The sequence below is a fragment of the Enoplosus armatus genome, chromosome 2 (genome assembly GCF_043641665.1).
Source record: "Enoplosus armatus isolate fEnoArm2 chromosome 2, fEnoArm2.hap1, whole genome shotgun sequence".
In the NCBI taxonomy this organism is placed as follows: Eukaryota; Metazoa; Chordata; class Actinopteri; order Centrarchiformes; family Enoplosidae; genus Enoplosus; species Enoplosus armatus.
Window position 1 is genome coordinate 24,514,315 of NC_092181.1, and position 26,953 is coordinate 24,541,267.

The 26,953-nt window shown below is 40.8% G+C and overlaps 1 protein-coding gene across 1 annotated transcript in view; it reads left to right on the top strand.

The window, feature by feature from the left end:
• ncf4 (neutrophil cytosolic factor 4) overlaps window positions 1-26,886 on the top strand; it is a 28,913-nt gene extending 2,027 nt beyond the window's left edge. The window contains exons 4-10 of the mRNA XM_070913229.1: window positions 7,450-7,520; window positions 8,243-8,370; window positions 10,630-10,678; window positions 19,519-19,617; window positions 22,277-22,428; window positions 23,139-23,204; window positions 26,530-26,886. Of these exons, the coding sequence (XP_070769330.1) occupies window positions 7,450-7,520; window positions 8,243-8,370; window positions 10,630-10,678; window positions 19,519-19,617; window positions 22,277-22,428; window positions 23,139-23,204; window positions 26,530-26,737 (773 nt within the window). The 3' untranslated portion in view covers window positions 26,738-26,886. The remainder of the gene's footprint in view (window positions 1-7,449; window positions 7,521-8,242; window positions 8,371-10,629; window positions 10,679-19,518; window positions 19,618-22,276; window positions 22,429-23,138; window positions 23,205-26,529) is intronic.
• The last annotated feature ends 67 nt before the right edge of the window (window positions 26,887-26,953 follow it).

The following is a 26,953-nucleotide window of genomic DNA, read 5'->3' on the forward strand; positions in this document are numbered from 1 at the left end:
AGGAGTTTAACTAGCGCGAGCAATGCAACAGTAAAATAAGCTTAAATATGGCCATCAGGGGTCAAATGTCAAAACAACAACAGCTTTTTTTCTGGAATGAGCATAATAACAACAACGTGCTAGAAACTAGATCAATAATTTAAAAGTAAAAATGTTTTTTTGAGAATTATGATCATTTTAAGTACTTTTTTATATAATTCTATAATTTTTTAGCTATTTTTGTTTGATATCATCCCATATTTATCGCTGTTTTTCCCGTAACATTGCCAAACAAATCATCCTTTGGACGCGTCACTATAAGGAAAACTTTAATTTCAATAGTCAGTGTTGCATTTCTTTCTTGTTTAGTGAGAATAGAGTGCAGTCGGCAGGCCGACTGTAATTTCAAGTTTCGCAGTGATGACAGTGATTTTGCTGTGTTGGGACATTGCTGCTGACTGAATACAGTGGGAACACTGTACTTCACTGCATCATTTCTGCCTTGTCAGTCTGTAACCTTCACCTTCAAATCACCTTCACACTCATTCTGCTCTACTTCATGCATATGGAGAGGAACAGACTGGGTACATGGTGACAGCTGGCTGTATTTTCTCCCTGTGGCTGGAGGAAGTGACGCCCATCTGAACATGGCTTTCAAAGTGAGGATCTGCTACATGTGTTGGACATAGATTTGGCGTGTCAGATATCGTAAATCAAACAAAACACCCTTCCAGTTCAGAGTGGATTGAGGCATGACTGGATTTGCTTGAGGAATTTAAAAACACATTAAGAATAGCAAAGACTAATTACTGTTGTGGCCCGTACAGATTTGATTACAATTTAGCCCCAGTTTCTAGTGAACTTACTTTCCATAAAATCCAATTCTATTCAAGCCACGAGGGGATAGTGACAGCATATTGTAGGCACATGTTGCTGCATAATAATGTGAAGTCACTGAGCACTGAAAATGCTGCGTTACAACACTAGTTCTCCAGTGAAATATCTGCTGTCTGGAGGGTAACACCTACTCTCAAAATATTTATTCAGTATTGAAATTGTTTAGGGAAAGCATAATGAGTAAGAATGTCTGTTCGTTTGGTCCCGATCTGAGTTTGAGCTGATCCTTATATTTACCATAATGTTGCTTAAATATTTATCTGACTCATTGAAATAACAGCTGTGGCCCTCTAAGTTTGGCACAACTTATTTTTCATCGCTTTCTTCATCCAAATACTGAAGGATCTGGTTCAAAGCTAAGTTTATAAGCTTAAATTATTGCTATGACATGATCGACAGCTTTACTGGGAGAATGGGACGACTGAAATTGACGCGACGTGATAAGCTAGAGAGAAGACGTATCACTCTGTCGGTGTTGTGGGAACTACAGAAACATTTGTGTGGTGTGTCCACGTGTGGTTGTACAGTTGTGTTACAGAGTGAAGCTTCATCCCTCACAAATGATCTTTGGCTGAGTACAGACACTGGCTTGCAGAGAGCACGCAAATCCGACCATAGCCAAGTTTGATTTTGGTCCGACATCAAGTTAATCACAGAATCAACATTTGAAATAGTGCCAGCTGGTATGATCTGCCGTCAGCGACGTTTGTCATTTTAACCATTGAAGTCAGCGCCGGCTGAAAATGAGAAGGTGCTACCTGAATGTTTTGTGCACTGCTCTTTGCTGATAAGAAAAAGAGTAGAAATGACGGATTCATTAGTTTAGTGACTCAGTGTATTATTATAACTTCTCAAGTCAAGTCCACTGGTTTGCCCATATAAATTTTTCACATTCACACACACTAATTTTCACTTGGACATGCAGTGAAATGGCTAATGGCTTTATTTTAGCTAGATACAATGCATTAAAGCTCAGACAGACAAAATGTTAGCATCTTTACAAACATCCTTAATAATTTCTCTCCCCAAAAGGTTTTGAAAGCATTTTGGAATAAAACTCTTTCTCTTTAGATATGCCATGTTGTCAGGCTAAATGTCAAAAACTCTGCATTGTCATCAGTCATCATAGTGCCACTGAGGACTATATCCTACAAGGTCAGTTTAAAACCTTATATCAGAAGACTGTAATAAGTAAGTATAATCCACAGTGACATTCTGAATAGTCAGAAAAGAGCAGATGGTTAGAAGGGCAGATTAATGCCACAGGGGGAAAAAAACAGAGACGAACTGTAAGGAAAAACAGCCATGTTGAAGGGTAAGGGTTGGGGAGAGATGAAAGAGAGAGATTCAGCCATTGATCTGCTTTCAAGTGGCTTATCCTTGTCAGGTACGTGATGGCAGAGAACCCAAACATCCTCTTTTTTGCAATAACTTTCGCTCCCAGGTCAAAGCTTTACAAACACGCTGTGATTAATGAACGACTGGATGCCAAGGTTCTTCAGAATCACTGATTTCTTGGCTCACACAAAAAGCATAACATCAGCCACCTTCACAAGGTTTATGATTATAACCCAGTTTATAACAACAGGTCATAAGATATTTGGTTGGTGGTGTTTGATTTTGGCAGGAGATTACACATCCTAGCGTTCTCATGGAAATCTCTAGCACGGTGTCCCTTTCCTCCACCATCATCATCTTCACTTGAGCACAGAAGATAACGAGACACTGAATTTGCTTCATATAAATGTGAATGGTGATCTCGGGCCAGGACCCTGTATCCAAACCAACTAATCCAAATCTAACTGGGCACGTCTACCTACCTCTCGTGCAAAGATACAGGTTGCTGCATCTCAAAGAGCTTTACCTTTCAGTCAGTACCGTATGGTATCTCTCAAATAGTTGTGGACAACATCATCATACACCTGACGTATTATTGGAAATATTTTGAGAAAGTAGTTTTTGATTTCTTTAATATATTTCTCTCTGCATGATAGTCCCTTTTATAGACTCTTGGCCTCCTTTGAGCCGCAGGGACACCTGAAGATTTAAGGATAAGGCAGTTTGTAGACACAAGTGCATCTTTGACCACCTACTTTTGCCTAAGAAAAAGCATGATTTTTAGAAAATACTATAAACTATCAAACATTGATACCCACAGGAGTTGACTTGCATAAGGAGAAATCTGAAAGAGAAAGAAAGATAGAAAAAATACTCCCAACAGAGCATGTGTGGACATTTATTAATCTAAGCTTAAAGTCCAAAGAAGGAAAGTCATTGGCCCATGCACGAGAGCTGTAAAAGAAGATTAAGTGCTGGGAGGAAGCACCGGGACCGGCCACAATCAAACAGAAACTTTAAATTAGAAAGAGTCAGCCAGTGCAACGAGCCTTTATAACGAGCCTCAGACTGAAGAGTGCTGTTTAAAGCTCAAAGTCAGGCTGAGCAGACGGAGGTCTGCAGATGGGAGACAAGAGTCCAGTCACAAACCCATTTAATATGATAAATACAGTAATTACCCAACAGTTTTTCTGTGTGGTATTGACACAGAGATAAATGCTTGCATCACAAGCAGTTTTAGCTTGACCACTGTACCAATTTCAATTTATTTAGTGGGTTTTTTTTAATGGCTGAATCCGCAGACCATGCAATCTTTTAAATTAAGATAAAATATGAGTCATTAAGACTTTACATAAAAGATTTTCACCTGACAACATACATTCAGGCCTCAGTCACTGGCTATGCTGCAGGATGTCTGTGTTTGTCCTTTTGTCCTCACCTGCCCGACGGCTCCACTTTTGCTCTGCAGCTCATTGTTTTCCCATAAGTCTGTCTGGGAGCCGCTGTCAGTCTGTCTGTATTGATTATCGGAGGCTGGAAACCAACATCTGCACCAATAAAAGCCTCAAGGCCTTGAATGGTTGGCTCAGACCATCGATTTTAGGTAAGATGAGGACAGAGTGAGGTGTTTGTGTGTGTGTAAGTGTAAGTGTATAAATTACTTGTAGATGGTGAATCAGGTTACGCTGCTTTGCACTGTAATCACACTTAAGTCGCTTACAGATTTATTTCTGTTCAAACTCAAATGGCTTTAGTTTAGCTATCGACTTGTAAACAATGTTTGAAATTAAACACTGTATTTGGTTTAATGTCATGTGTTATATACAGCTGATGCAACAGAAACCCAGTAATCTGATCACAAGAACGCCGACATCATCACATCTATTGCCTAATAGTCATGTTACACAGATACACAAAAAAGGAAAATAATTGATTACATTTTGAGATACTCCAAAGTCCCAAAGTAAAAATGCATTTAAATAAATAAAAGTAATGCTTAGTAAGCGTGTTATCTCTTAGACAATCAGTCATCATTTTAATTTCCTTAATTTCTCAGGTCATGTAGTAAAAAGAACAGGAGTAATGGCGTTGTTCGCGCCGCTGACGGAACAGATACGTATCTATTTAAACAATCCAGCTGTCTACACAGGCCACGCAATGGCTCATGTTTTACTTACTTTTACTATTCAAGTCTATTTTCTTTCTCCGTTTTACGCACCTAACTACAGTGATGTGTTTCTGAGCGCTGCCAAAACACGGAAGACCTACGCTCAGTACTGAGCCTGAACGCATCCTGTGTAGACACAGATGGATGATATGTGAATGTTTAGTAGTTAATGTTTACCATGATCACCATCTTTGTGTGGTTATTGCCCTCCCTAGAGCCATGAGGTCCTAGTCGGGTGTCATTAACCCCACACGAGGGCCCAGTGGACAATATTATTGATGTAATACTCGTGTATTCTAGAGTTACATTTTCAAAGTAACTTCATGTGTTTCATCTTCATGATGCACCTGTGGTGTTGTCTTATGGCTGGAGCTCTGCCAGTACTGCATCCAATCCAAACCATTAAAACGAGGCCTCTGCTGTTCCCTGATCTCTGAACTGCTTTCTCAGCTGCTCTCAGTGTCTCTTCCTACCCTTGTTGTTTACAGTATGTGTTGTGTGCCAGAGAGGGTGTAAAGGTACAAATGATTCTTATTCTTGGCATTTGTTTCAACCTGCTTAGAGGAGCAGATGAGTGGGGGTTTGCCACATATAGAGTGTGTGTTCCAGTGTGAGTTTCAGCGGTTGTAGAATTTGTACAAAACTGCATTTGTAAAATTACTTTTTAAGATTGTGAGGTGTTTGTCCTTCTTATAATTCATCTATAATGGCGAAACACTATGTCATGGTGTACCAATCATCTTAACAAGTACCTTTGAGTGGTACAGCGGCTGCTTTGAGACCTGCAGACACTAAGATAAGGCAGTAGGAAAGATGCTTTTTATGCACCACTGTTACATGTGCATGTTATATTGTGTGTTCTGTGACATTTTATTCAAAGTAACCCATTATAGATATATTAATTTCAGTTACATGTTTGATTTTTTTCTGTGAAAGCATAAATAATTTAGACACATGCCCAAGCACCAAAGAATTTTTTTACATAAATTCTTTATAGACTTTAAGGGAGTATCTCTCATTGTCACTTTCTATATTGGGAAAGTTCTACTTTTCTACAAACTCTGATTTAGCATCTGCCACTGAGGAGTCTGCTGGATAATATTAGATCTGATGGGTTTAATTGCGGTGCCAGATCTCATCAGGATGGAAAGGAAATAAGACAGACAGGGGGGAGAGAGAGGAGGGAGACAGAGGCGAGCATGGGTGATGGGTAGGAGCGAAAAAAGGATGCAGGTCGAACTTCTGATTAATGACAATTAATTCATGGAAAAATATCTTGATGATAGACTTTCTTTTTTGTTTAATTTTACTTTCAGTGGTACGCAATATATCACAAATTGTCAGTATACAAGATGTAAATAAACATGGAAACGAATTTAGTCTCTTTCCATCATATTGATCTTAATATATCAGCTGCAATAGATTCCCCTCTCCTATTATCTTGTTTTATCACAGGTTAGCCTTTGGGCTAAATGCAACATAGCTATTGTAATAGAAAAATAAAAACTATTCTACAATAGATTCAAGGTCAGAAGACCATTTTATTCAGTGAAAACCCGCAGCAGATGGCAAGAGGTGAGCGGATGAGTGAATGATTCATCAAGTGACTAAAGGAATGAATTTGCGTCTGCGGTAGATTGAGTGAGTTATCGTGCTCAAGAGTGAATGAGACGAGAGAAATTGAGAGAGGAGAGAGGGCTGAATATTGTGGCTGAGGGTCATTAAGACTGTGCTAAATTTGATTTAACAGCAGTGTTAGATGGCCTTGGATGAATTGTTGAGGGGCCTGATTTAGAGCATTAGGAGTCTGCGCTGTGCCTCTTAATGTTTGACTGGACTTGCTTTGATCTTAGGGATAAAGGGTAAGATGTCCACACTCTCAAGATTGATGTGTGTTTTAGAGGAGCATTTGTCTAATTTGGGACTAAATAAATATGGTTTCGATTTAAAATTTTCTAATAACTACACACATTGCTACGATATATGGCATTCTCTCTTACTTCAAAATGAAACGTAAAAGAACAGACTCTCAGGGCCAGATGCATACATCTCTGTGTATTCACAAATAGTCATACATACTCTCTTATCAGATTTATAAAGCCATGCATATGGATGGTTCTGTTTTATAAATCACACTCAAAATAAAATTGTGTGCACAGGTAGAAGCCCACTACCAGTCAGCCGTAGATGGACTTACACAGGCCTTTAATCAACTGTTTGCATAGGAATACCTCTGTCTGCTCCAAAAGGCTCTCAATTAATATAATGGCAAAGATAACTTTCATTTATTCGCACTGATGAGCTTCTCTAACAAGGCCTAACATGCTCTAAGGTGGTCATAACATCCCGATATACTATTTATACCATAGTTTCAATAACTCATTAGATCATCACGCATGTACCTGTAGGCTATCATTGGCAGCGATACTGTATCTCTGTCATCATTGTCAAGTTTCACACAAGTAATCAATCATGATTTAGAACAGCTTCAAATAGATTAATGTCCTTCCACTAAAATGAACTTCAAAACATCAGCCAAAATGTAAAAATATCAAAAAATTTTGAATATTGTGTATTGTTTCCATGTCATGCTGGTCATGTAGTGCCATGTTTGCTTGCTAGTAGCTTCATTAGCCTTTGTTGGTACATTGCTAAGCTTCTTTGCATGTTACGGCCACAAGTGGAACAGCACAGGAATGTATAGGTGCAGGTGCGTCCTTGTGCTCATGCCAAAAACTCCACAGGGTGTCTTTAAATGCAAAATCTGCAAAATCTCTGCAAATCGTATGCAGTTAGTGAATTTGACTTTGAGCCTAAAAAAAACCCATTGCACATTAGATTCAGTCTATCACCTTATTTTTCCATTTCTACTTTACCATAGCACCCTCAGCTCGCGCTAGAAAAACGTCTGTTCGCCTGGTCTGAAGTACAGTATGTGTGAAGTGTGCACATTCTGCATGTTACCAGTTTACAGTATGTGTGGGAAATGATGTAGGCAGTGATTATACATCTCACCCCTGGTGATTTTATTCCTGCACCTTTTTCATTGTGATCATTCTTCTGTTTAGGAAAAGTCTTCATTGGCAACAAGCAGGAGATTGCAGAGAGCAGAATCCCTGAACTCAACACGTACGTGAAGGTAATCACATTTAATTTCATGCACGGCGCAGTCTTTTCTTTTGCACAAAGGTTGTTGAGTTGTCGGCATGCTTGGTATCTTCTGCCGCATGCAGTGCAGAAGCCTACAACTTGGTGGGCTGAACGATGCTGTAGGTGGATAAGCACTGACTCGGATATTTCAGCTGTAGTTTGCAGATCGAGCTCAACATGTAGGCGTTGCTGCTCTCTTCTCTTTGCTCTGCCCTGTGCCCACATCACGTCTGACTGACTGTAGTTGTGGGACTTTTGACATGTTTCAGTGTTGCTCCATCGCTAAAAACACGATCAGGTTCTCTTTCTCCCACTCACTCACTTCTCTTTTCTGCTTTGCTCTTTTTTCCCGCAACCTACGTGGTTCTCACTTTGCCACACTCTCTCGCCTTCGCTCGCCTTGCACTTGTAATCTTTCTCGCTTCATCTCCTCTCTTTCATCCACTCCTTCCTCCCCTCTCGCTCGAATCTCCCACCACCCTACTTCTCCTTCTCCTCTTCCATCAAACTCCCACCCTCCTCACACCCCTCTTGTCTCCACGGACCTCTCTAACCATTCACCCTCTTTTTCCATCTCTCCTCTATATCCACCTGTCTTCCCCATCTTCTACCTCAAACACTGCCTCATTATTGTTCTTTTGATCTTTCTTTACTCTATGCTTTCCTGTTATCCAACCCCTCCCCATTCTACCTCTCTCTCCTCTCTGCCAGAGGTTGCTGGGTCTGCCAACATGGTTTTTGCTCGACGAGGCTCTCAGGATGTTTTTCTACCAGACGGACCAGGACAGCCAACACAAACCGCGAGCCCTCAGGCGTCTCCGCCCACCTACCCGCAAAATGTAAGCCCCCCCCCTTCTTCCCCTGCACACATTGCTAACAAGCAGAAAGAGAGTGACTGGAAATGATGCTAAGCAGTTAGCTGGACCCCTTGAGCACACGGCCACAAGTGTACATGTAACTAAATATGAAGAAGTCATCTCAGCTTCAGATCAGAGGAGAAAATACTCCAATTATACTGTGTGTTTGAGGGTGCAAAGGTGCCAGCCTTGGTGAATCAGGTTTAAAGCTGAAGCACCTGCAGTTTGCATTTGAGGGCTTGTTTGTGCCCTAAATTGATTTGAATACATTTCTTCGTTGATTAGAAATCCTGCAGGGTCTCAGTAAAAGCAACTGAGGCCCTCAAAATGTGACCTTTGTCTGTGAAGTATCAGAGGCATTTTGATCACCACGACGTGAAATTGTCTCCTTTACCTTTTAAAAGTTACCATGAATACGGAGGATCAGTGAGATCAAGGGAGGCTTCCTACAACATGATAGGCCCCTAAAAAGAGGAAGATGATGGGAGAGAGTGGACCAAAAAGCAAAAACCTTGACATGCAAACGGGTCATTTGAATTTAGCGTAGGTTTTTCCCAGGTAAGATGTGTAGAAACAGGAAGAGGACAAACAGAAACGACAAAAACAGAATTTATTTAACACAACAAGTACACCAATAAAACACCACATAACCAGACAAATACATAACTCTGACCCGACTCTTGTCACTCTTGGAGGTCATTTAGACTGTTACACAGAAGAAATTGAATGGAAGCAAGTATACATATTTTGTATCACTAATTAAGCGAAATTCAGTATTGTTTTTTTAATCTTGACTCAAACAGTCCTGAATAACTAGCAGTTTGTTGTGTATGAGTGGATCTATGAGACACAGCATCTACTGTGGAGATACAGCATTTAGTACAGCAGTGCATTACATTGCATCATTGTAAAACCAGGCCTTAAAATAGACAACAATCACCCTCTAGCCCAGTGACAGGTGGTACAGCTGTGCAACAAGTCATTAATATTTTATGTTAAATGAACACAAGGCTGTCCTGAGTTATGATGTCCCATTTGGCAAATAAGTGCTGCCTTGATTCCTCCCTCCTTCTCTCCCTCACATCATAGATGGATTAAGTAGCGAGGAAGCAATAGAGGCAATGATACATACATTCGGCATTGAGAAAACTCCACAGAGACATATTACCCTATTTATGGTCTACTTCCTCATTCATAACAGCGATTCTGGCTTCTGATAGGCCCATTTCCCTGTGGTCAGATTACACCAGCAGGAGATGTGGTAAAGGGGGACTCTCTCAACAGGAATCAGTTTTTGTGTTGGAACATTACAAAGAACTGTGACATTTCCTCTTTCCAACGTTGCCACATAGTTGATTATCTCATCGTCCCAGAAACCAGATGCAATTTTTCATATAGTTCCAATATTTTAAAATATTTTAAATGCAATACTTTGTTATGCTGACCCAAAATGAAGTAGTTAGTTCAATATTCTTAACGTATTATCTCAGACACCACTGCACTTATTTTTCTGAAATATGTGAGGATGATGTATTTTAGTTCTTGGGTATTTAAACAAGACTCTACAGCCGTGCTAATGGCTCTGTGAGGCTGGACAGCACAGCCGTGCTCTGAGCTAACTGCTAACTCCAGCATGCTAATATGCTCACATTGACAATGCTAACATGCTGATGTTTGGCAGTATAATTTTTTATTATGGTTCACCACCGTAGTTTAGCTTCTTAGCATGCATTTGCTAATTAGCACTAAACACAAAGTACAGCTGAGGCTGAAGGGACTGATGATTTGTATGATAAAGTATTGGACAAATTGAAATGTTTGACCTGATGATTACCAGAGTTATTAACATTCATGAATGTCTGCATTGCATGTCAATCCATCCAACATCCAACTAGAGGGATGATCAGGAGTCATCCTCTGGGGAACATGAATGTCAAATGTCATGGCTATCCAGATAACAGTTGTTGAGACATTTCAGTCTGGCTGAATTGGTGGACCGACATTGCTATCTCTATAGCCATGCTGCCAGCATGGGTAAGAATACAGAGATTTGGTCTGACAGGAACTATAATTAGTGGTCAAAATGTCACACTTTAAAAGGCCTTAAATGGTCAGATTTTTGATCTGACATCAAGGGATAATGCATCCTTTAACTGATCACACCTGCAGCATTATGTGGGAGAGGACCTTTTCACTTACAGTACATCTGTCGTCTTATCTCTGTCCCTCTTCGTCTTTTAGAAAGACAGTCAAACCAAAGATGGACCTCTTCTCCTCCCCCAGGGCCGAGGTATGTGTAGTTACCGTTTTGTTGTTGTTGTTGCTTTGGTTACAGTCTCCATGGCCACCCACAGAGTAACTTTTTAGTGAAACAACCACGCAGAATGCACTACATCACCCCGAGAAATACCATGTGATCCTGTCAGCACCCTTGGCTTGACTGCATATCATGACATACACACACACACACACACACACACAACTTTTCACAGTCCTGCCCACGGCACTGCATAACTTTTTGAGACTCACAAACAAGACACATAAAAAAAAAACACACACTAAAAAAGAACAACATACACAAACACATCGACTGATGTGACAAATCAATACGGATGACTTCATTTGTTAAAAGTTGTGTCACATTTTTTCTGCACCCTCTTACCCGTGACTCCGTTGACCTCATCAATAGTTCCCGCCTCGCTTCACTTCCTTTTTTAATTTCTGTATCCATCTCTCCTTTTGCATTAGCCTCCCTCTCCCTCCTCTCTATTCTCTCCCTTCCCCTTAAACAACCCTTAAGTTTGTCCTTGTTTCCTTTTCCTCTCCCCTCCCTCTGTCTCTTTTCAAGGTTGCGACCATCTCTCATCCCTCTATCCCCCTCCCCTCCTTCTCCTTCACATCCTCTCATTTTTATTCTGTTCACGCCCTCTGCCCCGACGCCGTGGAAAAGGGAAGAGAAACAGTGTTTATATTCTATGGTCGTTTTACCTAGAAGGTGTGTGTTTGCTGGCGTGGTTCAGATGCAGGTGTGCAGGAGGGGAATGCAGTCAGAGCAGAGGTTAAAGTGGTCATGACCTGCCAATTAAATTCTCCAAGGAGGCAAGGCACTGGCTTTTATTCTTCGTACAGTCAGCACAATCCCAGACTGACCTTTGAACACACATACACACACGTTCTATTCCTTATAGACATAATGCATTCCCTTACCCATAACACTAACATTAACCACCACAACCAAATGCCTGACCTTAGCCTGTCCACAAATCTTACCTTAATCCTAAACAAACCTTCAAACAGCCCTTTGAAGGATGAGGAGCGGCCAAAATGACCTCACTTTCCAAAAATGTCCTCACTCTTAAGGTCTAAAACTCAAACAGGCCTCACGCTCAGTTACAACCATCACAAATGCCTTTTCTTTTTTAAATAAACCAATAGTGCCTTGAAGTAACTGTGTGAAACACTGTTTGTGTAGGAGTATTACTGTTAATAGTACAAATCAGACTGATTTGCTTTTGCCATCTAGCCCATGCTCAAGATACAATATTTGGATGTGCATACACTACGTTGTAGCTTTAAAACAAGTTTTTAAAAAAAGTATGTAAATAAACATTTTTCCTTAATCTTGTTATTCATTTCTATAAAAAATGTTTGAAACAATTAGGTTTGTATTGGAGACAGGGTGAAATATTTGTACTAGAGCTGCAATGATTAATCTTGTGTTGATGTTTTCTAGACCAAACGATTAATTAATTGATATCAAGAAAATAATCAGCAGGTTAATCCACAATGAAAATAATCGTTAGTTGCATACTGCCAGAGCAGATTTGTTTTACTTCTGATTTTCGACTCAATAGACAGAAGAGTCTCGATAAGCTGGAGATTTTATTGTAGCGTGCTCAGCTGTGTAAGTGGCTGTGTCTACACTGTATGCCGCCTATAATGTGACTACTTGTCTGCCGGTGAAGTATGTGTTTCTGCAGCTGTTGAACTCCCCTTGCAAAAGTTTTTACCTTTTCCTAACCTTGCACTACATAGATGGTGGTGTTTTATTGCCAAACTAAGGGCAACAACTCCATTTTACTCCCTTCCCTCTCTCTCTCTCTCTCCCTGCCTCCCCTCTCTCCCACACAGAAGTAAAACATTGGTGTACTCTACTCACGAAGCAGCCAGCCTACTCAACATTTATTTTAGCTCTCTCTCTCTTTCTCTCTGAGAAAAATGAGTGCTCCTCTGTGTGTTTGTGTGTTTCCTGCCGTGTGTTTTTTCAGTGCAGGGAAGTGGCTGTTAAACTCCATCCAAACAATGATCAATGGCAGGTCTGAGCCTGATGGATAAGAGGAGAGTGTGGGTATTTGTCACAGTAGAGCTGGTGCAAGCGTTAGCGTTTACGCTACTACACTTCATTCCACTCCACTTAGTATTAGCTCAGGCTTAGCCCCAAACAGTGTGGTGAATAATTGTTGTTGGCTGTGGCACTATGAGCTTCAAACAAGGCCAATGGAGCAGGTTACTCTCGGTTAGCGTGATTTTGACGAAGCACAAGCTGGAGGGCTGGTTTGACTGATGTCACAAAATTGGGGAGTAAGAGACAAAGAAGCAGATATAGATAAAGGAGAGAAAAGAGGCATGTGGAAGGTAGTCTGTTCGAGAGGCAAAAAGATGGAGTGCAAAAAATGCAAGAAAAAAGCCCATAAAATTAGAAAATTGAAAATCAAGCAGGCCTTAATCGACCGAGGTGCAGCCCTTATTCTTTTGCAGGGAGCCATTAGAGCAGAAATTGGATCCTATTTTAGATGAAGACCTACCCAAGCAAAAAAAAAGCTGATATGCAGGTACACTTAGCACTTATCCTCACCAGGAGGAAATATGACCATACAACTGAGATGGTTTACTTTTACCTGTAGTATGAACTGAAACTGTGCAGTAAAAGGTTCATTGGAGAATGTGGATGTGAGCCATTGTGATGAAACATTTTTTGGTTCAGCAGGTTTGATACTGGAGTTTAGAAGAAGATCTGAGGCCAACAGTGTCATGGCGTTGTTTTTTACCAGTTTACCTCTCTGGATATTTGTACTCATATGGTTTAAACAGTGAGGTTGATACTATGATAAGTCAGCAGGTTAAGTGAGTCTTTGCGTGTGTGTTTATTCCAGTTAACTGGGTTTATACAGACTCAACTCATCCACTAGTATTCTTTTATATTAACAATAAATCAAATGACCATGTCTAATGTAAAAGGTGAGTCCCAGTGATGAAACTGCTGAGAATTGTACCACTCCCATTAGCTTTGTATTCAGCAGACACAGGAGGCTGTCTCCAGCAGAAAAGGTCTGATAAACCCACTGTACCCTGCCTGCCAGGCACTACACAGCAGACAGACAAAGAGAGAGACCATTTAGCAGTTAAGGAGATATATTTTCTCAGGAGTTGGTGGGGACCAAACCCGAGCCAAAAGAGTAAATGTCAGCTCACCAGAAATATGACTTGCTCCACGTTTGCTGAATGTCTAAAAATACAATTGCTTGCCAACGCATGAGCAACAACTGTATGAGTTGATAAAGCGTCAGTTTCTTTCTTCTGCTCCCTAGTTGCCAAAAAATGTTATGAATGCATCTTTAAGTTGCCAAAGATGTGTTTTAACTGCTACCACTGATAAACCTATACTTAATTGCAATAATCAGGTTGAGGTTGGATTATCATAATCCGATATTCAGTGTACCCACTGATGTTTTTATCTAACTAACATGCATGCAAAATGTCCACAATTTGAAGGCAGGCAAATACGTAGACATGTAATATTTTATATTAATGCAGAACATGGGATTTGCTGGGATTTGCTGCTGTAGTTTCCCTGTGTGACAGCTGAGAAGCAAAAGTGACCTACACAGATAAACACACACAACTTCTGCAACCTGTGCTCATTCTTATATACATATACATGCATATCCTCCTATGATCTTTCACTCCAGGCCTTCTAGGAAGTGGGCCATCTACTTAAAAAAATACACTTTCATTAAACGTCAGGGAGAGAAAAAAAAAAAACTAAATTCTCATCTCCACCTCCCTATTGCCAGACTAACGAGCTGAGGGTTTAACAAGCTCATTAAGGCAGGGTCGACGCGAGTCTAATTGTACCGGATGATTGCTCCCGGGGCTGGCTGAACCCAAGGGTTGTGTGGCTACATTTAGAGACCGGCCCTTTACTGGGGACATGAGGTACACCAACACAAAATACCTGCTCTGGATAAACTGCAGTATAAATATAGTGAGAGGAGACAGAATGATCTTATTGTTTGCTTTGCATGGCCGGTCAAATTACAAAAATGTCATTGAGGAGGCCATTGCTTTTCACACATTACCAAAGACAGATTTGTAAGGACGCAAGCTGTGGCTGCAATGCATTCTGGTCTATTGATACCGCTGTTGGTAGAGAGAACTGTGTCTCTCCGTCTATGATAGATTTCATCCAGCAAGGCTGTTGGGTAACGTTGCAAAATGGTGAATCATAGAAACAAGCTCTTAAGGTAGTGACTTTGCATGAGAATTGCGTTGTTTATTAGTCCGTCAAACGCTGTGGTTGGAGCAACAGATCTCGACATCTGGCCACATTTTAAAAACATGGTTTCAAACCTCTGAACTGCTGCCTGCATCTTTGAGTTTTAAAGGCTCTGCACACCTTGTACACCAACACAGGTGATATTTATTCATTTATAAATATCTTTTATTAATATAATATTTATTTTGACATCTCATGTGTGTATGGGTGTGGACCAACTGTTTGATTGACATCTCCCTTATCCTACTGTTAGCTTTGCTGCACCTGTTAGGATGGGACTAACTACACCTTAACATTGTTATTGGTTGATGCAATCACGTAAAGCACATCAAATAACAAAAAACACCTGTGGGTTCGTGCAGGGCCTTTAAATTAATCCAATTGGTAATTGGCTGTTTTCCCAGCTAATCAAACAGTCCACCAATCAGAGCTTTGTAGGTGGGATTAAAATTGGAAGTCATTTTCCTACATACCGTAGGTAGAATCGATGCAGCTGTACAAGTTGTTGTAAGTCGATGTACAAAACTTAAATCTGCATGTTTCTTTGACCGTCGTCTTCAATTTAAATTCTTCATGTAGCAACTACTACCAAAGCTTCTGAGTAAAATAAGACAAAATACGCTCCCCTTGCTATCAGAAATCAGCTAACAGTGTTTTATGATGGACTTTGAGTTGGCGTATGAGTGTATTTGTTATTGTTGTTAGCAAATTGTAAGGTTTTTTGCAATGTGAATAATTGCTAAATGTGTCACTGTTACAAAAGTTCCTATATTTTTTTCCTTTTCACCTCTTTTAATATTTTACTTTTCTCAACGTGAAGTTATTTTGTTTTTTACTCTTTTTATGCAGCTGTTTAAATGGCATACACTCAGTCAACTACTGTATTTCCCACAGCACTGAGTTTTTATAGTTCACTCATCAAGTCAGCTACTTGATTAGTTGCCTAAACTGTTTGCAGAGACGCAGAGAGGAAAAATGAACAAATTAGACGAAAGAAACAGAGTGAAATAGAGACAAAGGGAAAAAGACAAGTAAAAGTAAAGGGATGAAGAGGTGGAGCAATGATGTTGAGGAGATGGCGAGAGAGAGAGAGAGAGATGAAAGGAGGTACAGAGAGAGGGGGAATTGCTTTGTCACATCATATTTGGTGTTTGTGTTGGAGATAGTAGCTTATCGCCTCCAACACATTTTCACATCATCTACAAATTACAGCCAGCGGCGGGTCAGCACTATAATAAAACAGCGTCTGGAATAATACATTAAAAATAGCAGCCCTGAATTCAAAGAGTGTGTGTGTGTGTGTGTGCTGGCGTTTGTGTGTGTGTGTGTGTGTGTGTGTGTGTGTGCTGGCGTTTGTGTGTGTGTGTGTGTGTGTGTGTGTGTGTGTGTGTGTGTGCTGGCGTTTGTGTGTGTGTGTGTGTGTGTATGTGTGTGTGTGTGTGTGTGTGTGTGTGTGTCCTCAGGGTCAGGGTAATCTCAATGGATTGTTAATCCAGCCAGCTCCCTCTCTCCCCAGCTTCATTAATCTGCCATCAGCCTCTGTCTCATTTTCTCTCTCTCTCTCTCTCTCTCTCTCTCTCTCTCTCTTTCACACACACACACACACACACACACACACACTCAGTCATTCATTCGCACACTGACACATAAACTCTTGAACATATAGCCTACTTTAAAGGTATAATCCTTAAGATTTCCAACATGTCAAACTATCTCTCTATAGCTTTTTTTTCAGCCATGACATTCAATATATTTCCATTCAGTAATAGTTTAAATTGTTAAAGGCTGAATCTACCTTTCCTGGGCAGGATTCAAATTGCGTACCCACACACAAGGGAAAGGATGCGTACAGATAGTGGAGGTGATGTGAAAGACAAAAGGCTGATGCTGAAGAGGAACTGTAGCTGTTGTCCTCTGTCTTTTCTTTTGTTCTTTCTGACAACAGCGTGATGTGATGAATCCTCTCAGCTCATGATTTGTTTGATGAGTTGTAAACAGATACTCTTAAATGCTCTTCTTCTGCTGCATTTCTGAATAGCTGTAAAAAAAAAAGTGTGTTTGCTGCCCCCAGTGGTTGACACACACCTGTATTTTTCATGCACGCTTGCTGTTACCACTACAAAACGAAATCAACCAGGACTGAAATCTTGACGTGCATAAATTTTTTTGGCCATTTGGGGCAGCGCAACTAGCCGTAAATATTATCACCTTATAGAACTGTTATAGCCAACATGTTAGCAAACAGTAGTCTATTCTGAGTTGTGTTTGTGTCCACCTAGCGAATGTAAGTCCAATATTCATTCTCCTTTTAGCTCTGTTTTTGGTCTCAACCAACTGCTGATGGAAATATCTGGGTCTTAAGCTGCTAAATGCTCCACTATGTTCACCAGCTGGTCAGTCATTTGGTGAAAACTGCTGAGCTGCCCGCTGTGGTTGGAAACAATATTGATGAGAGCGGTGAGACTGGACCAGAACAGCAAAGTTGCAAGCCGTAAAGCCAAAACAATGAGCTAAATGACTCTGAAACACTTTGCAGAGCTGAGGGGAGTCCATGATTATCTGTGGGTTCACTGCTACGAGCCAAACTTCTCACATTACACATGGTCATTTGATCTAAAGTTAATGTGAAAACATCGATTAGTCCAGCTTTAAGGACTATAACTGGAGGTGTATCTCGCTCATTATCTCTACACTCATGGCACAAGAAGGCATCACTCACTCACTGTCCTGTGAGGATTAACACACAGAGTCACTCGCTCTGAAACAACCACATGAAACCAGCAGCGATCTATCAGCCCTCTGCAGCCCTGCACCTCAGTTTAACTTTCACTTTCCTTATCTCCTCCACCTCCTCCTCCTCCCCCTCTTCCTCCTCTTCCTCCCCCTGTTCTTCACCTCCCTCCCACTGCTTTAACCGCTCCTCGTTCTTTTTTGGTCTCGCTGTACATCTCCTGATTCTCCAACTCTCTTTTAGTTTCACCGTCTCGAGTGATTGTGGCTGTAATTCTCTCCCCAATTTCTTAGTCCAATATAATTTCTTTCTTTTTCTTTCTTTCTCTCTTTCTTTGTCATGTGATATTGATAACACAACTTGTGTGTGTGTGAAGCTGCTGTGTGCAGATGAATACTGGCAAGAGTGTGCACATGTTTGCTTCTGGATCTACATGTGCACATCAGATTCAATATGTTGTCATTACACAGCACAAGTACTACTACTAGTGAAAAGATTATTGTAGCATGTGTGTGCGTATGGTTGTGCATTTGCAAAGGCTTTTGTGTGTGTGTGTGTGTGTGTGTGTGTGTGTGTGTAATAGGCTACTTTATCATCTGTCTGTTCGAGGAGTCTCTTTGCAACAGGACACGAATAGGTTTAAAGTATCGGTAATGACTCTACTGAGTTGTACTTAAAATGCAAATTCAGCTCTGGCAGGCTTTTATTCCAGATGCACTGATGCTAACCAGGATGGTCGAGCATCCAACCCAACCCCCCCACCCACACTCAAACGCACATACACCCTTGCAATTGCAGCGTAGCATCTCCTCAGGCTGTACCAATTCTGCAAACTCCTCGTACATGCTTTTTACTTCATCGCCCACAGACATTCGCTCACGCTCACACTCACACACACACACACACACACTCTTTTGCAAACTTACACAGATGCAAAAATGCGTATCTATTCGTAGCAAGTACAGTATATAACACAGAAGTGCTGCATACATTAGTCAAGAGTGATCGACAGTTTAGATATCTGATCAATCACTTAAGTCACTAATCAGGCTAAAATGCTAAACATTTGCTTGTTACAGTTTCTCAGATGGGAGGATTTGCTACTTTTCTCTATTTCACATTGTTGTAAATTTACCAGCTTTGGGTTTTGGACTGTCTGTCAGCAAAACAAGACATTTTTATTGATAATGAAAATGATCATTAGTTGCAGCCCAAACACACAAACACACACACACACTTTCAAACACTTACACATATTGCATATTGCTAGTAAATACGCACACAGACAGAGCGGCTCCATAACTGAACACATTGAAATGATCCTTCTCTCTCATTCCCTGCTTTCTTTCTTTCACTCTCTCTCCTTCACACTCACTCACACATCTCTCTCCTTTTCTTACCAATTCTTGCTCACAAATCTTTACTTCTTCAAGTAGATAAATGCATCTTTGTCTTCTCTCGCATCCCTTCACTCTCTGTTGCTCAATAACACACTCATGCACATACACACAGACACGGGTCTTCTTACGCTCCAAACTTCAACTCCCTTTATGTATCAATTATCTGATTTGCTCACAAAGCTTAAGTTCACCAAAACTGAGAAAGATACAGCATCTCTTCTGTCACTTATTCGCTCACACGTTGTTCTCCATCAGCAAAAAGTGTGTTAAGTCTTACCTGTCTGCTCTCACCGTCTCTTCTCTCTTTGCGTTGAGGGTGTCCGTCTCTCTCCTCTCTTGTTTCTCTCACCTCTCACTGACTTGTGTGTGTGTGTGTGTGTGTGTGTGTGTGTGGTTTCTTCTGTATTTGTGTGTGTGTGTGTGTGTCTGTATGTGTGTCCCAGGTGATGTTTGACTTTCGCGGCAACAGCAAGGCGGAGTTGAGCCTGAAGAGGGGAGAGGTGATCTTCCTGCTGCAACGAGTCAACGCAGACTGGCTGGAGGTAAGAACAGAGAGAGAGAGAGAGAGAGAGAGAGAGAGGGAGGGAGGGAGTGGGAGGGGGGAGAGAAAGAGAGTGAGGGAGGGAGAGAAGGAGAAAGGGAGGGAAAGAGTGGGAGAGTGGAAGGCAGTGAACGACGGATGAGAGTGAGAGGGAGGGATGGAGATACTGAAGAGGTGGAGGGGGAGAGGAGACATAAGCCAAGGAGAGAGAGAAAAAAATGGAAAATGAAAGAAAGAAGGAGGCATCTTTATCGGGATGGTGGAGGGGAGGAATGAGGAGAAGGAAGGAAAGAGGAAAGAGGAGAGCGATGGAGGAAGAGACGGGGCAAGAGAGAGAGAGAAACAAAGAGAAAGAGGGAGAGAGAGATGGAGGGAAACGTGAGGGGATAAATTAATACTGAATGAAAAGCGAATGAGGAGAACAGAGGGAGATTTTGGATGTGCGATCACCTGCTCTCCATCTCCTCCAAAAGATGGCCAAAAGTATATGGACAAAGATATTGTCCATATTAGATATCCAATTCCTATGGGATCAACTGGATTCTGATTCTGATTCTGATTCTGATTCTGATTCTGATTCTGGAGCCTCGCTTGTAAGCCGGGCCTGATGATTCCACATCATGTGAGCCATTAATGTGAGCCTGGTCCCTGCAGCCAGGTCCCAAAGTCTTGCAGAAAGTCTTCCCAGAAGAGTGGAGGCTGTTATAGCAGCAGATGACATATTCAAAAATCATATATGGGTGTGATCTTGACATATCTGCATACTTTGTTGCATGCTTTGAGTGTCCACATACGTTTGGCTATGGATGTATATTACCTTTGTTTTGCTTAATGATTTATCTTGAGAGTGTTTTTACCTTGCCAAATGTTTAAAATATGCAGCTGAAATACATGAAATAGTCCCTTCACAAGTTGCAGCAGTCAAAAAGTTAATTACAGAATATAATAAAACTAAAAAAAGATTAAAAATCGTGTCAGCAGCTGAGAAGAGTGACCACAAAGCATCTCCACCGATGTGATTGGAGGTGCCCTGCTCCAGTTTCCTTTAGAGGAACAATTACTTAATGAACAAAATGCCCTGATTACACACAAGTGTCACATGTAAGTCGTCGTCCAGAAACAGGATGTGGGACATTTTAATTAGCTGCTCAACATAAAAATGCAACACTGGTGTTGGCAAGTTGTCATAGAAAGTCTGCTTTGTGACAGAGAACTTAAAGAAAGATCAGGAAATGTACTGAATAAAAATGTGTAAGGTGTTGAGATTAGAGTGTGAGAGAGAAGCCGGGAGTGGGTGAGTGGGAGAGAGGGAGGAGGTGGAAGCTGATGTGGTGGGAGAGAGAGTGAGAATCAACATGGAGGAGGAGGACGATGCACTTATCCTGCCCCTGGCTTTCTAGAGAGATCCAAAAATCGTAGCGAAAAAGCCTGATAATAATAACCTTTATAAAACACCGCAAAGCTCTATCTTGTTGTTCTTTTTTGCATCCATGCTTAGTAGTAAGCGTTTTGTTTTTTGGGGTGGGTGAGGTTAATGCAACACTTACAACTTGTGAAAAGTTGACTGAGTGCCTTTGATTTAGTCAGTGGACAGAGCGGCTGTGGGTGGAAAACGTGACAAATCCAACTGGCAGACTGGTGCATCAAGGTAAATGTTTCAAACACACCAGTGGAGAGAAACCTGAACAGTTTCTCAGGGTTCCCAGAGAAATACTTTCTATTTGATGTATGTGAGGGGCGGCCAAAAACCGAGACTTAGAGGTTTGATTTTAAACCCAGACCTTATTAAAATGATGAACTGTGCGTAGGACTAGCTAACTGAAAGCTGTAGAAACGAGAAACTAATCCCTCGGCTGCAGCTTCTCACTGAGTTCACATGTCCTCTGCATATAAATGAAAAAAAGAACACATTGTTATTGTTCATGGCTGTTTGGAGTTACAAATGGTGGTTATTTATTGACATATCAGATGTAAGGTTGTGTATTTGGCTTTTCTTACACTGAGCAAACACTCAGCTCTAACTAGCAGTCGTGACACATTTTTACTTGTTTTCCAAACGTGCCCCCCTCCTTTGAGTGTGTGCCCCAGTCTGGCCCTCCCCATTTCAAAATGTTCTAGACCCTGGTGAAGCTGCCAATGAGAGACAGACTTCTCCTCCAGTTGTTGCACTGATGGTGCTCAGTTTTCAACAGTAAAGAGAGCGATTGAACTGAGCAGCTATGAGGCGTTAATGCAGAGAAAGGTTTCTCTTGAAAAAAGCATGTGCGCTCAGACTGTTCATCCAAATCATAACTTATTTTACTGTTGTCTGATTGATCACATGGACGTTTTTACATGAAAGTGTTGCCTCGTACTGCCGTGTGTGTGTGTGTGTGTGTGTTCATGGCGATACACACACACGCAAACACAGACACCGGGGTGTAGTAAAAAGGCAGGATATTATGAACAGGATAATTAGTCTGGAAAACTTCTCTCTAGATGCACGTCCGTGCTGCTTTCTTGCATTTCTTCTTTAAATGATCAACCCATCATCATCATCATCATCACACCAGTCCCTCATCACTCCATCCTCTGGAGCGATGATACCCATTTGCTGTTTCTCATCACCTCTTGATCCTTGTTCTCGCCTCTCCTCTTCTGTCCTCCTGTCATCTCTTCAGGGCACAGTGAACAATCAAACTGGTATTTTTCCACAATCCTTTGTGAAGATCATTAAGCCCCTCCCAGAGAGCGACACAGAGGGTGAGGGCGAAGTCAACACCTACAGCTGTCTGCGCTGCTTCCTGCTCACCCCCTCCGGAGTCGACACCAGGTCTGTGTAGAAGGGTGGCTGAGTGTGTGTATGTGAGAGCGGTTAATAATTTGATACTGACGAGTTAACAGGATGTTTGTTGTTAAATGGTCCCGTTTTGAGGAGGTGAAAAGTGTCAACTTCAGATAATATGTCTTTGGATGAGTTGAATATGACAGACAGACCATTAACCATTTCATGCCACACTTACGTCATAAGTAACCGGACATATTGTGATGAAACTTAAGTTAGGGGTAACTCAGCACCCCAGACTTCAGGTTTGATATGATCTACTGTACAGTTTGATCCAAACTAGTGCTAAAGGGCCGTTAAAAATTTACTTTGATTAGTTCTGTAACAGCTTGAATGCTTTTTTGTTTTCCCTCAGAATTAAAGGTTTTTTTAAGTCAGCAAAATCAAAAGTGAATCACTCCACGCCAGGGAGTATTCATATCCCTCAATAGTTAATAAAATAACAAATTTAACTGTTAATGTGTTCTTGTGAATGCTGTGCACAAAGCAATTCTACATTGGAGGGATTTCTAATCTTAATTGCCTTCAGTCAGATATTTTTTGGATGTGATGAAATCCAACAGTAAACCTTTTATTGAGTGTACTTGTTGACTTCATTGTCACATGTCTGGTAATTATACCTGTAGGAGTGAATCTTTCAGGCTGGCGTTATTTTGTAAATCTGCTTTAAGGAGATGATTGTGTGTTCCTTCTGACAGAGATGTGTGCGTACAAGAGAACCTCACTATCCAGCCGACGTACAAGGACCTACTGTCTCGTATGAGGTAGGTGTTCACCAAAATCTAGACCTTTCTGTAACTTGCTGTCGCTTTGTTTTAGTAGCCCTGGGGCCGTTTTTGTGTGGTTTATGTCATGTTTTTATTTCATTTACACTCATGTGGGAAATGGTGATTGAGAGAAATGTGAGGATCAATTTTTGTGGGTGCTAAGAGCTGACTGTTGTTTGGCTGTGGAGGGGAAAATGATTGTATGCAACCTCACACCTGTGAGTGAATTAAAACACCATCCAAAAAATGTGATAATGGAACATAAAACGGACATGTTTGATGAAAGCTTGAAGTGAAGGCAGCGAAGCATGTGACCGTTACACTATTTTCGCATGAAAACCTTCAAATCTTCACATCATAATCACATCAACAATCTTATGTAAGCCTTTTCCCAGTTCTACTACTTCTTGTTCTTTGTGTCAAAGAATTACATCAATGAAAAAGCACAAACTGTTGACTGGTAATCCTTGACCTCAGCTTTGTAAAGCATTTGTGGAGTGTTTAACATGTTTTGTTGAAGCCATTTTAATAAATTAGACTTTAAGAGATGCTGATTTAAATAACACATTAGAGTGTTTTGTTCTTCAGTCGTTGCACAGCAGAGAAGATTTCCATATCTAGTGTTTCTCCTGGAGATGTGCCGATGACCTTTGTCACCACACTTTCATCATTTCACTCCCTCCGTATTTTTTGTGTGTTAATTCCAGAGCAAACAAGGATGAGTAAAAGTCCATTAATTCACCGGCCTGCCCTGAGGGGCAGCATATTTAGCCGCTGTGCACCGCAAACCTGCAAATTGCCAGTTGCCAATCATCACCGCTCGTCAAATTAGTTCCTGCGGGACCTACGACTCCCCCCACCACCCCCCACAGCACCACCATGACCGGATGCATATGCTCATTACACTATCATATCTGTTCTTCTCTGTCTTTTACTCTTTCATTCTCCCTCTCCGTCTATCTCTCATTATCTGGTAATTTAGATAGGTGAGCGCTATGGTGATTAGCCCTCCCATAATCAGTTCATTTCTTCCGCTTATCTGCTCATTATTGTTTTTCTGAGTTCAGGCCTATTGTGCCCTGGAGAAGGATGGATGAGACCCTGGTCTTGAGTTTTAATATGGCTTAGCACTGATAAAGGGAGTGGGGGAGGAGGTCTGAGGAGATGGCAAGTAGGAAAAGAGAAGAGAGAGGAGGGCTGCGTCGTGTAAAACAGGAAAGAGGAAGAATCAAAGATATAGTGAGGAAGGAGTGTAGCAACTGAAAATGTTGCTAAACTACCAGATAATGAAATAAATTAAAATATAACAACATACAAGTATAAATGAGTCTAAAATTGTGAGTTTCATAAGCTCTCACATAACATCACATCACATTAACTTGTGATTATTATTGATTTTGCTCTTTGGTACCAGTTTTGTGTTTTTTTAAGTTTGCAAGAGTGTTATTAACATTATTAACACATTTAAAAGTACTTAATTATGTTCTGACATTTCATCCCACCCAGTTGATGCAAGCAGAGAGAGACTTGAACAATGCTGCTGCTGGTGATACAGCCCCCACCACCATCAAATATTTGCCAAACTGAATAACAATATAATGATGTAATTGTACACACTGTGACCATACTGCTGCTAAGAGACATTATACTCAGATTGGAAGTGCATGTCCTCTAAAGACAAAATACCACTTGTCCTTTAGTTGCTGGTGGCAGGAAGCGACTTTGAATATCTCTTTGCGTGTCCTTCATCAGATGTGATACTTCATCATGTTGTGCCTCCAGGAATCTTATAGAAAACCTCATAAAGTGTGTTTCTCTATTTCTGTTTCTCCTGTGTCTTTCCATTATTAATTCCTGGACACAAACATTACTGTTACTATCTGTTCATGCAAAAAAAATAATGTGAATATAGAGAAGATTTTGCAGTTGTCAAACTTCATATCTGCACTTATTACCCGTTCCCTTTGGTCCAGCACGTTTTCTTGGTGATAATTCTCACAGCAAAATTTTAATTAAACTGTAATATATCAACAAAGGCCTTATGAGGGCAGTCGTTTCCTTCAGGGTGCAGGGCTTTCTTATAATGTCGTCATTAAATATTTTTATTGCTTTTAACATTAAAGTAAACAACTACTTAATATTAAAAAAACATATAAAAGCACGTTTATTCTCATAGAACAGTCTGAATATGAATCCCCACACAATAATAATACAATCATAATCATAAAATAGTAATTCTAACAACAGAAATGGAAGAAATGTTACTAAATTAATACATAGATTACTAGTCACTCACACATTACATTATTATTTATTATTATTATTATTACTGCTTGATTAAACAAATATAAAACAAAAGCTTTTGTGGATCTTTCCTCTCTGTATGCCCTTTTGGGTTTTGTTTCTTTCATCGTCCTCAGAGAACTGAGTAAGCTTCTGACTCACAAATACTGTACATTTAAAGTGATTTTGGTGCATTAAACAGCTGATACTGCAGTTGTAACGTTTACAAAACTCCATCTCAAACAAGCTTGATTAGTAGCACTAATGTTGGTCGTCGCTGCTTGTTCAAGTCTCGTCTTTATTACTCTACATGTGTTTGAAGACATTTAAATGACATGTTGAAAGCTACATTTCAAATGGCCTCTCGTGCCTTTTTGTATCAAGCATAACATCAAGCGAAAAAGACGTAATTCAATTTGGTTTAAACCTGAGTCTGACTGCTGTGATGTATTAAAAGTTAAAAGCAAAAACGTCTCTGGGGTTTATGTCGTCAATTTCTTCTTCATTCCCCAGATGTAGACGATGATTCGATGATGGAAGGAAACTCCGCTGATACTGACTTTTCACATAATATTCTTTATTTGCATCAAAGATCAGGATCAACAGGCATGCGCATCTTGACCTGTACAGCACCCGTAGCCGAATCAGTACTGCTGCCCTGAACACTGTTCAAGCTCGTCTTTTATACCTTTAAGCATACATGGGGTTCTACTACAAAACATGAGTCTGTAAAGTTCTGTTTCCTGTCGAGGGGTCAGGAAAAGAGACCTCTCAGAATGACCTTTCACATACCAAAGAAGACCACTAAACAACAATACATCTTATCTTTATGGGACCCCAACATCTGCTAGTTGTGTTCCTGGAACACATCTTATCTTTATGGGACCCCAACGTCTGCTAGTTGTTTACCTGGAACATTGCATACATGGCAACTTTGTACTGCATATCATTTTCTGAAAAGACTACGTTTATGATTAGTATCAAATAATACACATCATTTAAAACATCTCATTCCCTCCCTGTCTTTGTCTCTCGTCAGGAACGTCTTCAAGATGGACGACATCGCCCTGAATTACCGCGACCCAGAGGGCGACCTCATACGTATCCTCGACGACGAGGACATCCAGCTGATGATCAAGGAGAGCAGAGGTCAGCAGGGCAAAGTCAAGAGACCTGTCAATCAGTTTCCATGGGAACTGCACGTGACCATGGCCTCTGACCTTTCTGTCTACAACGCTGAGGCGTGAGAGAGAGAAGATATGTAGTATTCTTATAGCAAAACAATGAACTTGACTAAGTGAACATTATTTCTGTTGTTGCCTGTTTGCGGTTTGTCATTTCCATTCATTCAGCCTCTTTCATGTTAAAAGTGTCACAGTTAATGGCCAACACATTTCACTCAGTAATAAACTAATTTAATAAAATGTTTACGCTTTGCATGCTTTCGTGTTTTTCTCGTCTGA